Raw genomic sequence first — 16,317 nt, forward strand, 5'->3', positions numbered from 1 at the left:
CTTAAAGTGCAAATCTGCAAATTGTCGAACGCTCTGAAACATTTCCTTTTATCGGTACAATCGACAGCCAACGCTGCCTCCTTCCTTCATCTTTTGGAACACTGAAAAGTTTAATATTATTCATGTTAATTGTAAAGACATAAACAATAAAGTTGGTATTATTATACTGTGATATGAACTATGAACATAGAAACCGTACCAAGTTGATAGATTTAGCTCCATTGAATAAGAGTACTTAAATACCATGCAAGAAAAAAGATTGGTCACCCTAGTCGTAAAACCACACATAGCATTATTTTTCTTTAAAGGTCATATTTATCGTTCTAAACCTATTCGTGGGAATTTTGATATAATTTGAGACAATGAAAACAATATAATGATAAGAACTAACCAAGATTACAAGCAAAATAGCAGAAAATTTATTGCCAGCGAGGTTTATGAACATTTTGGTAAAATAAGTACTTACTTGTGAAATTTTACGTCGGATTTCGGTTTCCATTTACTTCCACAATGGTTCACTATGCAATACATAGCGCAGAACTTAAGTAAATCGTCGAAAAACGTTTATTTCGCAAAATAAATATCTGAATCGGTGAATGACTTTTGACAATTCTGACATATCGGGCATATTTTTTTTTTATTAGTGTTCCCATAGTACGCAGGAGGTAAATACCGGAGAAATAAGGTTTTTGATTGAGTTTTTTTTCGTATAATACAAAGAAAAGTAAGTCAATTTGATTGAAGAATGTTTTATACGTTTTTTTTAGTAACTAATCTGGCAATACATCACAGTGTCGGAAAGAGATAGAACATAGTAGTAAAGGTGAATGAACCTGGCTTCAACTCATTGGTCGGCACGCAAAATCCATGGTATATAATATTCTTGTTTACATTCAATCTTAATGTTTTTTTTTATATAAATATGAAATAAATAAATAAATATTGGGGACATCTTACACAGTTCAACTTAGCCCCAAACCTATCAAATTTTGTGCTATGGGTGCTAAGCGACGATATGCCTATTTGAATGGATAAAAACATGCTTGTATACAAGGGAAACATCCATGATAATAAATATATTCTGTGGAGTTTCATTGAGGAGAAAAATATTATTATAGTAAAACTTTGTTTAGACTGCTAGTATACTATGACAAATTAAAAGGTCAGTTGAAGAACACCAAATTTCAAACTTTCTATGTTTTGCTAAATAACGGATCGTAGAACCATATTAGTTATAAAATGAGATAAATAGGTAATGCGTAGTAGTACAGGATTTACTAGCTTTTGCCCGCGGTTTCGCTCGCATACTGTTCGAAACGTAATTCTTGTTCAATCGTTTACAAAACAAAGTAAGATTTCAGTTGGATCTGTAGATTTCGATGTACGGTACGGTAGCCATACTACCATCGTTGTGTAACAATGAAGCAATCGTTGCAATCATTTATTTAGAAAAATAGTACATACAATATTATGTGTAACCAAGAATCATATTTCGTCATGTTTGGAAACTTTCACTCATGTGACTTTCCATCTTTTTATGTACTACGTCAGTGGCAAACAAGCATAAGGCCCGTCTGATGTAAAGTGGTTACCGTAACCTATGGACGCCTGCAACTCAAACAGTGTCACATGCGCGTTCGATAGGTTTATTAAGCTAATGATAGTTCAGTATGTAGGTATGTGTGTATGTTTGTAACGATAATACTAGAAGATAGTTATGTCATAGAGTTAGAAGATGTTATCAGAGCAGCTAGGTGTAACAAGTTAGGTACTTGTATTATTTTTCCTACTTACAAAAGGAGAATTCTTAGCAGTATCATCTTCCATAATTTAACTTTGCGTCTTGAACTATAGGTTAACAAAATGTAAGTAATTAATACTTAACGGTAATTGGCATCACATACAATATTTTGCAGTTTTGCGTGCCGTTTGTATAGGGTTAATGCGAAAGTTAAATGTAAGACGTGATTGCATAAGGTGATTCATAAAGTAAAAAATAACATAGTCCCTGTACTTACGATATAAGTACCTATGTTTATTATTTTTAATTTCTGATCAATTTGAAAAATTGAAATAGCAACAAGAAAAAGGGAGAGCTTTTTAATTATGATATTATATATTATTTTTACTGTCATTATCTAAGTGGACTTGCAGGTATGTCAGAAACAGTAAAATTGAGCGTATGAGGAAGGATGAAATCTGAACGAGTAGTATAAATGAGATTCGCATAATAGAAAGAAGAGAGGTTTAGCTAGATGAATGGATGAAGAGTCGTTTGAAGATATGAAGGGTTTCCTCATGTTTGCAAGTTTGAGAATATTGACGGCAGTTATTGGAATTTCGAAATGGGGAAAGGGTTACACAAACTTGATACCAAAAGAGTTAGGTGTTAGGATAAATAATTTATACCTTTTACAGGTACATTCTTTTGGTAACAACATACTCTACATGCCGCTAACAAACGAACTAAACACACACCCTGTGTCTTTATGGGATAAATCAGATAATTTTGTCTGGCATATATAAAAAAAAAAAAATGTGACTTAACATGGAATCATATTTATAAAATTGTTGATTTGATTAAAACATTGATTGTCTGATTACTCTTATAATTATACATAGGACATTATGCCGAGAAAGGAGGAAAATTATTGATTAGTATTGAGTTGTGGACTGGTTCCTTGAACTATGGGGAGAACAGTTGTCAGTGGCTACCTGAGAATAGAAAGGCTTTTTCTTTCTAGTGAAGAGATCTTTGTAAGTTCATAATATCTGTACAATGGAGATAGCGGGTTACCTGTCGGACAATGTGACTAACTACCCATATGAGGATGCAAGGATTTTACCATTAGGGTACATTTGATTCACAACCAAATGCTTTTACTGGAATGAAAATTCTGGCTGATGGCAATTTGACTCATGTGTCTGGGTAACTATTAAGTTCATAATTCGTGCTGGATCAGTGAGGTTCTTTTGAGTATTGGTCATTTTTATTCACCACAACTATGAAAATGGGAAATTGAAAATTTCAATAACTGAATTATTTTATTGGTTATTTTCGTTTAACACAAAATGTTATTTTGAATCAAACGAAAATAAAAGGGGCAGATGTAACGGACCACACAGTCCTCGGTTCAAATCATAAGATATAACTATAATAATTATGCTTAGAAACAAATGCATACAGAGATAAAAACTTAAAAATTGCAAATAAATAAAACGAAAACAACTTACATACGAAATGGAATTCCAACAAATTAAAAATAGAAATTCTCGGAATTAAAACCGGCACAATAGGCGTTTTAGGCACAATAGGCAAAATCGGCACAATAGGCGTTTTAGGCACAATAGGCAAAACCGGCACAATAGGCGTTTTAGGCACAACTGGCGAAATCAGACATTATTTGCCATAAAACAACACAGCGCATGCGTTAAAATCGGGACAATAAAACTCAGAGCGCAGCGTCAGAGAGGGCAGTCGGCTAGGGAACGTTGAGGTGCTCACTTCAGAAGAATTGGTGAAGTCATTCGACTAGGGAGCATTGAAGGGAACACATCAGTAGTTTAAGAAGGAAGCGGACTTGAGGCACGAGCATTGAGAGGTTGGAGACTGGCGAGAAGGTATCTTGGTAAATTAGACTTGAAGACTACAAGTAAGTGTCCAGATTGTTTATTTTGAATGTGTTTATATTTGTAATTTTAGATTAATGCTATTATCTGAAGGTGATAAATTTTAATATTGGTACTTATTCATTTCATATGAACAAGATATTCATGAATGTTATATTTATGTGGTAATTATTTAAAGACGTACAAATTTCAATTTATTTATTACATACAATTAACTCTAACGGTTAATTTGGAATATTATTGATTGAGATCTGAATATCTCTAATATGACTACTACATGAAACAAAATAGATACATAAAATATTACACATATTTACTTTATGTATATACACTTCTATTAGCTAGAATCTCTTTGGGTGATTAGAAGGATCTCCATACTATAGTCTCACTCCTAAGTAAAATAATTTTGCTATTCCAATGAAAGTAGGATTAATAACTTTATTTATTGTTCATAACATGTAAACTTTATTAGAGTTAAAGGATAACTTGTGGGAATTAATACTAATACTAAATACTAGGGAGGCATAGGACATCTATGGATGTTAGGATCCTGTCGCTATCAAGGAGAATCATTGATATAAAAATAAGATTGTTCACAAAAGTTGAATCATTGACACTGGCCTCGAGATTGGCAGACTTTGGAATCATCATTCCATTTTCATAATATGGTTAACGATAACGTTGTCTGGGAGACCAAACAATTCTAGCATTGACTAGTGAAACACGATGTCAAGCAATGGACCACTATACTCGGAACGTGGGAAATTGCACGCATATAGAATTTATATTTTGTGATCTTGGACAACCTTCGATGGCTATGGCCGAACCAAAATATATATATGGGATGGCGTGTGAGTCTGGGGTTTTGTCGTTCGAAAGGCTAGATCAATGAAGTATTTGTCTTAGTATCAAAAGAAGGTCAATGAATAGGCCCAATAAAGGGTATCAAAATAGATATTCTGTTTCCTTGATAGACCAGGGGTAGGCAGAGCAGTTTCTATCCTGACGTTAGAGGACTTGGTTGCAGAAACATCCCAAAACATATAAAATTATACCGGGATTAAAGGATCCTTGATTAAATATTTGATATCTACTATTATGGTAGTACATTTTTAAGTAGAGCAAAGACACTTTACATCAGTTTACTTTTGTTCTAAGGATCCCATTTGTTCAATGTTTGATAAAGCATAAATTGAACCAGCAACCTAGTTTGTACATATGCTCGAGCGAGGTCCTTATAATAGGCTATATTATATTATACACCTATTATTCCTACGTATAAGGGACTCGTGGGTCGGAAACAATTAACCCCATTTTAAATAATGTCTTGTATTTATTTTTAATATATTTCCTGTATTTATATTCCTTACACAATTTTACTATTCTCACACACTTTTATCTCAACGCACTAAATTCTTTCACAAATGACGTTCTCTCAGCTTATTATACCTCAAGTGAATATATTACTGCCTTAGTTTTATCAACTTAAATTTACCCCTAATAGCAAGTTCCTAAAGGTAAAAAGAATCTGGATTGCTACGCACAACTACGGGGTCCTACCACTTACTAGACGATCACAGTATTTGTTTTAATGGCCAATTTTTAATAGTGTATTGTTTTAATTAGGGCTAACAATTTGGACTTAAGTTAGGTAATTTAGGGTGTAATTAATTAAGGAGAAGCGGGGTGTTATATGCTTTCCTGACTTGGCCACTATAGTGCCCCATTTTGTTTGTTATTTTATGGACATATGATATTCACGTTCAGCCACACGTAACTATACTAGGGTGCGACTACGAAAGTTCAACCATTTGTCCCTTTCGCACTCTGTCTGACGAAATCCATAAATTTTGTTTTGAGTTAATCTTCAAATTACGGCATTACTATGAAAAAAAATTTCGCGCTCGCTACTCTCGCGATTTAATTTCCTACGATGTGAATCTTCTTCCCAAGGGCGCCGAAAATGTATGCCCTAGCGGTGAACTAGTGGCACCTCGTACAACTGGTCGCCAAACCCATCGCAATAATGTTCCAGGGGAAACTGCGGAGATATACTACCGGCGAAACGTATAATATGCTTTCTTGGAAAATTTGATATCCGAGGTAGATCCGAGTCATTTGTCAACCGTGGAGCCTGAAAAAAACCTAGACCTGCTATTGGGGCCATCGACCAGTGTGATCTAAATTTCTTTCCTTGGATCAGAAAGTTGCTATTGATACTGTCAAAGTGGCCAGTATCAACAGCAACTGCTGAAAGAAGTTTTTCAATCTTAAAAAGGTTAAAAACATTTTTGCGTAATAGGACGGAACAAGAGCGCCTCACGGGGCTAGCCCTTATGTCTATCCATAGGGAAATAGCTGCCGTTATAATAGACGCTAATGATATTGTCAATCAACTAATTTTAAGAAGAAAACGATTAATAGTTATTTGTTATACAAGGGGGGCAAAGTTGTATTTTAACGCCGAGTGTGAAATTGAAAAACGAGCAAGTGAAAGGATTCTATAGTTGAACCACGAGCGGAGCCAGTGGTTCGAGAATAGAATCCTGAACTTGCGAGTTTTTAACACACGAGAAGTAAAATACATTTGCACCCGAGTGTAACACAAAACTTTTCCCCTCACTAATAGCGAGGAAACTACAACGCAAAAAATGCGTTTATCACTTATCACTGCTTCCAGGTAGTTCCACAGGTGGTAAATCATCTTTATTACTAGATTCACCTACTTTTATCAATTTTAAAGCAATTAATTTGACTTTATTCAAGGTTAACTTACTTTACCCACTAGTGGATAAAATGCGTTTTTATATTGCTGTCAGCAGTGCCTGTAACAAAAGTTAAATGTTTAGTAAAATGACGTGAACTAGCAGGATTAAATGGAAGTAAAAGTGCTGCCATGTTTAAGTGTTTTACTTCAAACATGTGACAGATTACGAAGGAAGTGGCGCCCTCATTTAAATTTAATTATTTTTATGTCACACTGTATGTTACTGCAGACGCTTATGACATTCTGAATTCAGAACCACAAATAATTATTTAGATGTAAATCGTGATTATGATTATTTATGATTTGCTGAAGCTATTACGGCTCAGCCACGACATTGGTCTAAGCGCGACAGCGGGGAGCGGCGGCCATACATTGGAGCGAGATACAGCGATAGGACTTTTCATTCGCACGTATGGCTGCCGCTCACCGCTGTCGCGCTTAGACCAATGTCGTGGCTGAGCCGTTCGGTATAATTGGAACTGTATAAAAATATGCAAACTAACCTGAAAAGCTACCGCTGGAGCTGGTGTCAGTCTTTTCATATTTACATACGAAAATACTTCTAACATATGTCCACCTTTAGCTGCTGTATAACATACCCTGCAACCAAACACAATAAACATTCCAATTTACGTATATACTATGAAAAGATAACATTTTCAGTAGAAAAGCATCCCTACATTTTTTAATTTGTTCACCTCTTTTACTGACAGAGCGGGCTTACCAGAGTATGTCTACTTTTTTTACTATTTCTTACCTGGTCACACCGAATTGAACACTCATAGCACATCCGAACGTAGCAATAGCCACACCAAGCGGTATCAAAAAGCTGGCAGGGCCCAGCACGCGATTGCCAAACTCGACGGCCACGGCCGGCACACTAGTCATGTCCTCGAAGTTTAGAACCGTCATGTAGGCTACGTTCATGAACACGTAGAGGCCTGTGATCAGGGGAACCGCTATGGATATACTGAGGGGGACGTTTCTGGAAAATAAAATGTTGTTAGTTAGTACATGACATGATGTTTTTTTGGGATCGAAGTTCAGGATTCGAGTAGGTATCTATTTGATAGATAGATAAAAACTTTATTAAACATGTAAAATCGGGTAACTCACGTGAAATTGTCTGCGTCGGGATACCATCGGCTTCGGGCGTGCTCAATGAAAATGCTCCTCGTTACGGAGAGAAACATGTCGAGCGACCTTCGACAATTTCACGTAAGTTATACCCGATTTTACATGTTTAATAATATGTCAGTGTCTCACGGTAGTAAAACTTTATTTGAATGCTGCACTAACACACTATTTTATTCTACGATGGCCCTAAATATCACTACGTGACGCGGAGAATCCATATGACAGTTTCCTCAAAACATTTTTATATAGATAAGACTTGGTTACAAAACGTTCATGCTAGTCTAGTGATACTCAACCTGCGGCAGGTTACATGCTGTCCATCGTATCTCCATGCGCGGATCCAGGGGGGGTGTCATGGGGGTCATGACCCCCCCCCCCTGGAGCCTAAGTTGGCCATACAAATAGACCACGTGACACCCCCCCCTGGGCACGAAGCTGGATCCGCGCTTGCGTATCTCTGTGGCCCTGGTATTCATTCTTGCTGACTGAATTATCTAAGCAAATTTATCTTGCGACCCGGGTCACCAGGCAGAACCGTCTTAAAATGGCCCTCATAAAAAGGTTAACACATTCACTACCAGGAAAAAAATGGCGCACTACGTCTGAAACCGGTCGCAATCTATAACCGCCAGCTTGTGGCGACAACCACGGCATCTGGAAGTGCAAACCAGGCAGGCAAGCATGGTCGCGCGATAAATGATAAAATCCTACCCAGGCCGACCCTATAGAATTTACGTCTACTGCGATAATCATAATCATAATCAGATAGGGATTATCATTTATCGCGCGGCCATACTTGCCTGCCAGGTGGGTTCTTGGTTACGAAAGTGTTAAATTTAGAAATACAGAGTAAACCTACACAGCAGGGTTGATGATCTCCTCCGTAACGACGGTGACGCTGTTCCAACCGTCATAAGCCCATAGACCCGAGTACAGAGCAAGCGCTATCCCGCCGGGGTTGGTCGTGCTGCCTTCGAAACCTTTGTTGAGGTTCGCAGTGTTGCCTGTAAAGAAAAGTAAAAGCGGGTAAGTACGGTCACGGACTTTAATTGTTGATCCACTTGTAGCTCATTTTGTACTGGACACGTCATAGCTTAACTATGAAATAACAAAATTATTGTGGCCTCTAAACGTGTCCGTGAGTGAGACTTCCGCTTGTCACTTTCAGCTTTGAGAAATGGGCCACTGGTCTTCCATTAAGAAGAGTCCCGTGTGCTTTAAGAGCAATAAGGTACTTTCTATCAGAAATTTGAACAGGATCTTTGGTAAGAGATCTTAATTTGCAATAAGCATAAGTACTCTAAGATGGAGATGGAATGCCACGTATTCGCTACGTGCATAACGGGTGTTTTCAACCCCCGACGCAAAAACGACGGGGTGTTACAAGTTTGACGTGTCTGTCTGTGGCATCGTAGCTCCCGAACGGATGAACCGATTTAGTTATTTTTTGTCTGAAAGCTGAGTTAGTCGGGAGTGTTCTTAGCTATGTTTCATGAAAATCGGTCTACTATATCGCGCTCGGGGGATTTTTCAAAATTTTAATATCGTGGTTATTCCATTATAAATTATATGGTGTCATTAGTTCCAACGGCCGCTACTGGCGTGTGTGGTCTTTTTCTTTTTGTAAGCAGAGATCCCAGCATCTCCATCATAAATCTGTAGTCAGACTAGTATGTACTGAGTAATAATCAATTTTCTTGGTTAAAAAAAAAGTGGTACCTTCTTACCTCTAGCTATCTCATATATCCCGCCTCCTATGACGACGAGGCATGCGAACACCTTACACACTCCGAACACATTCTGCACCTTCACGAACAGCTTCACACTCGTTATGTTGATGTACGTCATCACAACTGAAACATTCTTACTTTATCAGTCATCACACTGTTATGTAACAGTAACACGATGCAGATGTAGTACGAAAAGATTTGCATTAGTATTGTTGCGGAAACGTACGAACGTGTCGTGCTATTTCAATCAGTCTCAGTACAAGATGTACTGACATTGACTGAAATAGCATGACAAATACGAACGTTTCCGGAAAAATACGAAGGAAAACCTTTTCGCACTACATTTGTAGGTACCGAGGAGTCATTTGAAGTCAGAGGTTATATAACATTTATCGTCTATGAATTAATTTTTAGGGTTCCGTACCTCAAAATGGAAAAACGGGACCCTTATAGAATCACTCGTGCGTCTGCCACAGCCAATTTTCTCCTAAACGACTAAACCAACTTGAAATTTGGTAGGTACACAATACACATACCTATGTAAACTTGTACCCGCTGGGCGGGTTCTCGCTGTACAAGCGGTCGATGATAAATTACGACCAGTTTCTGACGTAGTGAGACATTTTTGGTAGCCAATGTGTTAACAAAAAAGACTATGTGGCCAACAGAGACGACGGCCTAGCCTAGGAATCCAGAATCAAGGGCGCCTAAGCAAAAAAAACGTAAATAAAACAAAAATGTGCTTTCGAGGCCTTTTATTACTGTTATAATAAAACATTATTCAGAGTATATAACTATGAGACAATTGTAGTTTATTTAATAACTAAGTAACACAATATTATATAAGTCAGTCAATTAGTCCCTACCCTACACATAGGGCAAGTGCCTTCATATAATCACTGACAGTCCTATGCCTGCCGACATATTGTCAGCAAAAGGGTGAAATAACCCAGCTGGAGCTGTAAACAATAAAAAACATATAGCAAGCTAACCCAGACATGGTTAGCATGCTATTTTTTTATTGTTTACAGCAGACTAAATATGTTTGGGAACCCTTGTCATAATCATGAAATCAAGAATATAATCTACCTATACTCAAAAGTCTAAAAAGCTAATTTGACCTCCATTTTGTTGTATGGGTTGGCAGATGTAATGTTCTTGTCTTTAAGCAATTCCATCAGATGATAGTTCTCTGGAGTCACCTGGATGTAGCCACTGGAAGTCTGATCCATTTTTTCTTTCATCAGTTCCTGAAAGAAAGAAAATGTTTTGTATAGCTAAAAGTGCTAGAACTTATATATATATTGTTGTGACAAGTTTAATGCTTAATTTGGCACAAAGCTTGTGGTTGTGGATTCAACTCTTTGGCACTAAATAGTACTAAATATTGCTACGAAAAATATGAAACAAAAGAGATTCAAATATGTTGTACGCCCTGTCATACACTGCCAGAATAAGCTAAGTTTTGGGAACATGTACCTTTGTTACCTTTCTCATTCCACAAAGCTGTTTGATCTTCATGGTAGAAGTCTTTGTTTGTTCAAATAAAATAAATAAATATGCTAATATAAAGTTAATCATACTGCTAAAACTCCCATAATGGCATCAGAAGCCCCAGGGAAGAGTGAATGTATGAGACCAAGCAGCTCTGTCTTCATGGTGCGGAAGCGTTGCTTGGCGTGCTGCAGATGGTCGGGCTGCACAGCGCGCCTTCCTGCCCATGGCCGCGACTTGGCTTCTTGGACTATCTTGATACTTGCTTTCAATCTAAAAAAATGTTTCAATAATTCAACAGCTGTGTTATATGACGGATAAACAATACACAATCTAAATTAATGTAATTGGGCAGCCTACAATTGTTTTAATAAGCACACAATCACCACTATTGTACTAATTTGTTTAATTTATTTAATGTTTCATCATCTTTTTCAAAACATCCACTGAAATTGGGTACACCAAATTAATGTAATCTTAATTAAAAAGTCCTAATTATGTATCCAGAAACTCACCTGTTATTTTCATTGTAAACGTCTTGGACTGCGCCAGCAGTAAATGCTGTAAGCTCTTCCACTTGTACTATTTTGTCTTTAAGTTCAGTCAAAAATGTGCTAGTGTTCACATTACTATCAGTAATAATTGGCGTTTCTTCGTTCTGGATGTGCTTAGCCAGACTTTCAATGCTACACAACATCTTTTCGTTAACATTGTGGGAATTGATTGTCCTTATGTCCAGAGGTTCGATGTTGTCTATAATGTAACATAACTCTTTGCATTGTGATTGTAACGCTTTTATTTCATTGTTCAATAGTTGACACGTCTGTTCGTTGGTCTCGTTAGACATTCTGTAAGATATTATAAACATAGTAGACAAAGCATAACAAAAAATAATAACATAAAGTTATAAAAGGCATTTCAAATAAAAGTAAACTGTAACTTACTTTGTAATGTAACCAATTCAAACTGAGTAATATAGGATTCTTGGAATTCGCACAAAACACGTTTAATACCAGCGTAATAGATTATTTTAACACAAAGCTAAGTTGCGACGAGAAGTCGTTCGGTGGCGTGGCGTAGCGTCGGTTCGCGTTTGAATGTTGACAGTTGACGTTGACAGTACTAGTGATGTGGAGATATAGTGGGTAAGAAAAATAATCGATAGTTTTTAGGAATCGATTTTTTTTGTATACATAAAGGATATAGTTTTAAGGAATATTTTCGAACCAGGCAAATAAAAATATTTGTAAAAAGTCTTAATTACCTACGCTGCCTACCAATCGCATGATTAAATACCCGACTGCACCATTATTAGATAATATTTTCAGTACAGATGGTGCTTTTTTACGCACTAGTGCGAGAAGTGGTTCATTTCTTGTCAGGTCGAAACTTCGGAGGGCCATCTGTACTGAAAAACGTCGTTCAATCAACAACAATCCCTTCGGTCGTGTTTTAATTTATCGCCACTCGTTTCGAACTTCCTTTTTTCCGCACTTGTATCGTAAAGTACTGTTTCGTGGAATGAAGGTGGCTATTATTATATGTATAGTAATTAGAATATAAATTAAATTGAAATACTTACATAAAGCTGACAGGGATGCCAGCTTAATGGCTTGAGCTCGACTTTCAGCCGGTATATCAATTGAAAATGGTTGAATGGCGTACGCAGCAAATGTCATAACAATAATTGCAACTTCTGCTGGTCTTAAAATCATGACATATATCCATGCGCAAGTAAATGCTGGGAGAGGCCCCCAAAATTTATGACATTTGCTAAATGCTTCTTGGAAGTATGCATACTCTGCACCGGATTTGTTAACTACCGTTCCTAATTCTGCGAATGATAATGCTCCTGAAAACAAAAAGGGATAAAAAATATTATTATTATAGCAATTACATCAACTCAGAAAACTATGACATGTTTTTGACGTGATAACGTCTAATAACTCGTTACTACGGGCTGCATGCACGAAAAAGATGACGTCATTGTCCCGTTCCTCAAGGCCACCAAGCAAGAGCAAGTGGTTTGTGTATGGACGGTTGGGGTATAAGCAAAAGGGGCCCGATTTTAGGACTTAGAAAATTTTTGTTAAAAATTTTCATTTATTATTTTTGAGTGTTTGTAATTTAAAAACATGAAAGATTGCATTAAAATAAGCATCTTTTATAGAATGAAGTTGCTTGAAAAATCTACTTATTTAGGAGTTAGAGCAGTACGAAGTTGCGAATTTTCCCATAGTATTTACTAAGGCGCCAGAGACTTAAAAAATTTACGATGATTTTTTTTACCAATATAACCTATGTTAATATTGATAAATCATATAGAACACGTTTAAATAAGGATGTTTTGTTATATAAACTTTTTCTTTTCCATTAATATTTACTGAGATATTAGGGTTCTAAGATTAGTAAATGGCACTAGCACTTTAATAAAATTAACGCGTGTCTCGCAAACGGTCTAGGATACAAAATGACAGGTTCGTTAGATATCTTCAAACGGCCGAAGGACAAACTGCACAGAATAGGAGCCCCTTAGTAATGCTACGGGAAAATTTTGCAACTTTGCACCACTCTAACTCCTAAATTAGTAGGTTTTTAAAAAACTTTAATTTATAAAAGATGCTTATTTTAATGCATTCTTTCAAATAAGAACCGTGAAAAAACCGTGAAAAAAGTCCCAGAATCGGGCCCCTTTTGCTATACTCTGACCGCCCCTGTCTATACTACTGTAATGTTTGACGTTATCACGTTAAATTACCGTCCGTAAACTGACTTTACAGACAACCAATTTTTTTTTTTTATTTATTTACAATGAAATGTTTTTTTTAATTTGCCACATTTATGAGGTCATGTTTTGACGAAATATCTTTTCTTACCTAATAAAGATATAATTCCGGACACCGTCCAGATAATTAGGCACAATGCAACTGAGCCTGACTCTTTCAATGCTGACGCTGGAGATACAAATATTCCTGAACCGATCATGACCCCTAATATTAAATTAACTGCTGAAAATAGTCCTAGTTCCCGTTTTAACTTCACAGTGCTGCCTGCAACACTGGCAATTCCATTTCCATTCTCAAGTTTTAAGGATCCTTTTTCTGCCATTTTGTTTTATATACTGAAACAAAAAAAGTTAGGATAAAGTTAGGATTAGTAGGAGGTAGGGCATAGCGAATGATATTCCGCTTTGTGTGGTAGGGCACAGCACAGCGGATATCGTCTCGCTCGAATCTAGAGCAGAGCCCAACTGGGGAAGTACCTCCGCCTTACAGAAGACCGCAGCCAAATAGCACTAGACCCTACTCATAGTGTTGTGTTCCTGCCGGTGAGTAAGGCTGCCAGAGCTCAACGAGGGTGCGGTGTGCTGATGACGGGAGGACTTACGGAACTAACTTGTTCCGTCTATTGTCCTTTGAGTCGTCGGCAACCCGAACCCTCCTTGGAACTTGTACACTCCTTTTTGCTGTGTACTTAACACAGCAAAAGGGAGTGTACAAGTTTCTAATGGGGTGGCAACGCGCATGTGACACTGTTTGAGTTGCAGGCGTCCATAGGTTACGGTGACCGCTTTACATCAGGCGGCATTCAAAAAAAAAAATGTTAAGAGGGCTTTCGTGTTAAAAATAGCGAAATCGCAACCGAGCGCTTGATCATACCGTGTGTGGTATCGGAATCCCTACATATTTTAATGAAAGATAAGTATGTACTTAGTCCATAATTTATTTAAGACCTACCTTGTCCCAAAAAATTGTCATCCAAGTTTACCTTTTATTTTACGTATCTACATATTCTATATACAGTACTGGACAAAATTCTTCATACACCGACATATAAAATAAACTTTCTATCATAATTTCTTTTTAACTTAACATCACAGTTGTAATGGAAAACTTTTAACTAATTTCATGGCGTACAACATACAGACAATAACATATCAATGATCGTACAATTATTTTTTTACATGAGTATAAATATAAATATCAGTACTTTTGGCTCTGGACGAATTTGATCATACAGTAATTAAAATACGAATGAAATGCAATGTAGTAGTGTGTATGGCTGTCATCTGCTTTAGATATAAGCCGCCACATAACAAGCAAAGTAACTGACAATTTTGTTTATTTGTCGAGTTCGACCATTTCCTTAAACAATATATCGAATTTTGATGATAAAAGTTTAATGAGGTTTTTGATTGACATCTGTGATTGCAGTGTCTATTTGTGTCAGTCACTCTATGGCCACAGAACGATCTACTATAAAACCGACCAATCAGAGCGCTAGCTTCGTTCCGACGCCATGACAGTTTACAATTTGACGGTTTCGCTTCGTTAGATTATAATCTAACGTAAAAATAATCCGTCAAATTGTGAACTGTATGTTACGGTTCACAATATTTCGTTAGTTCATAATCTCGCTAGTGAAATTATGAACTAACGCTTTTTACAATTTTACGGTGACATATATAAAGCATTTTCTGGCTAACTTGCCACTTCCCAACATATTTCTGACAAATAGAAAGAACAGTTTTCTGAATAAATGATCAGAATTCTACGTTGGGTCCAAGTTTGTAAAACGCCGATATACTACGGGTTTGCTTTTATCACGGAGCGACCAGAAACGGTGCGGCCATTACCACACACAAAACATTTTCATCAATGTTTTTTCCGATTTTCAAACAAGAAGCCGTTTTTTTTATTATTTAACGATTTAATCTTGTTTAGTTTTTAAAAGTAATTTAAAATGATCTCAGCGGTCGTTCGTAGGGTAAACTCGCATCATTCGGCGACATGCCTAATTTGGTGATACAAGCTTTGAAGCACTCACTCCGAAAAGACGATTTTTAGTTGTTTCACCGAATTACTTATAGGCGTGTCACCGAATGAGGCGAGTTTACCCTATTCAAGAAGCAAATGGCTGCCTTTTAAAGCTCGGCCAGACATGCGCGTTTTGAGAGCGTAGGCGGAGCGTTAGCGGAGCGTCAGCGAAGCGCAATGTTAGCGGTGCGCCGGACGAACGCTGGCGTTGCGCCCAGTGGACGCCGGCGGGAACTAACGAGCGCGGATTGCGAGTGGAACGTCAGCGTTCGTCCGACGCACCGCTATCATTACGCTCCGCTAACGCTGCGCTATCAAAACGCTTTATGTGTGGCGGAGACTTTATTGTACGATGTTTATTTTACTTTTTGGCTTATGAACGAATGAAACAATTACTTAATAAAAATTAATCCATTTCTCATTAATCTTACTAGGTTGCTACAGTTCACGTTAAAAGGTATTGTTTAAAACTGGGAATAGCTCGCCTTTTCCGCTCGCTTTAAACGCTTAACCAACCGCCAGTCCACCTGTCTATTTGTCACGAGCAGATTCTGGGTATATTTTGTCGATGGTTAAAACCTAATTGGAAGGATGAAATTATAACAACAATGCCTTGTGTTGTGAGCGCGGCTGTCTCGATTACTTTACTCTAACTGCTTTCCCACTCCGTCAAAAAAAAAAGAAAAAAAGGTACCGATATATTAGATATATCGGTACCTTTTTTTCTTTTTTTTTTGACGGA

At 37.2% G+C, this 16,317-nt stretch overlaps 2 protein-coding genes across 2 annotated transcripts; both read right to left on the reverse strand.

Moving 5' to 3' along the window:
• Window positions 1-6,403: 6,403 nt before the first annotated feature.
• LOC125240927 (b(0,+)-type amino acid transporter 1-like) lies at window positions 6,404-13,910 on the reverse strand. Its single transcript, XM_048149129.1, has 7 exons — window positions 13,635-13,910; window positions 12,341-12,610; window positions 9,262-9,387; window positions 8,394-8,538; window positions 7,155-7,382; window positions 6,901-6,997; window positions 6,404-6,455 (listed from the first exon to the last, which is right to left on the reverse strand). Exons 1-7 carry the CDS (start codon window positions 13,864-13,866, stop codon window positions 6,435-6,437), a joined length of 1,119 nt encoding a protein of 372 aa, XP_048005086.1. The 5' UTR covers window positions 13,867-13,910; the 3' UTR covers window positions 6,404-6,434.
• LOC125240929 lies at window positions 10,005-11,861 on the reverse strand. Its single transcript, XM_048149132.1, has 4 exons — window positions 11,703-11,861; window positions 11,274-11,606; window positions 10,848-11,031; window positions 10,005-10,514 (listed from the first exon to the last, which is right to left on the reverse strand). Exons 2-4 carry the CDS (start codon window positions 11,603-11,605, stop codon window positions 10,368-10,370), a joined length of 663 nt encoding a protein of 220 aa, XP_048005089.1. The 5' UTR covers window position 11,606; window positions 11,703-11,861; the 3' UTR covers window positions 10,005-10,367.
• Window positions 13,911-16,317: the final 2,407 nt, after the last annotated feature.

This window comes from Leguminivora glycinivorella, chromosome Z, assembly GCF_023078275.1.
Source record: "Leguminivora glycinivorella isolate SPB_JAAS2020 chromosome Z, LegGlyc_1.1, whole genome shotgun sequence".
Taxonomy (NCBI): Eukaryota; Metazoa; Arthropoda; class Insecta; order Lepidoptera; family Tortricidae; genus Leguminivora; species Leguminivora glycinivorella.

Coding starts and splice junctions, on each gene's coding strand:
- LOC125240929 (XM_048149132.1), bottom strand. CDS start 11,605: ATGTCTAACGAGACCAACGAACAGACGTGTCAACTATTGAACAATGAA. Junction 11,032..11,273: donor GTTTACAATGAAAATAACAG/GTGAGTTTCTGG, acceptor ACATTTTTTTAG/ATTGAAAGCAAGTATCAAGA. Junction 10,515..10,847: donor CCATTATGGGAGTTTTAGCA/GTATGATTAACT, acceptor TCTTTCTTTCAG/GAACTGATGAAAGAAAAAAT.
- LOC125240927 (XM_048149129.1), bottom strand. CDS start 13,866: ATGGCAGAAAAAGGATCCTTAAAACTTGAGAATGGAAATGGAATTGCC. Junction 12,611..13,634: donor CGGAATTATATCTTTATTAG/GTAAGAAAAGAT, acceptor TTTTGTTTTCAG/GAGCATTATCATTCGCAGAA. Junction 8,539..9,261: donor GATATATGAGATAGCTAGAG/GTAAGAAGGTAC, acceptor TTTTCTTTACAG/GCAACACTGCGAACCTCAAC.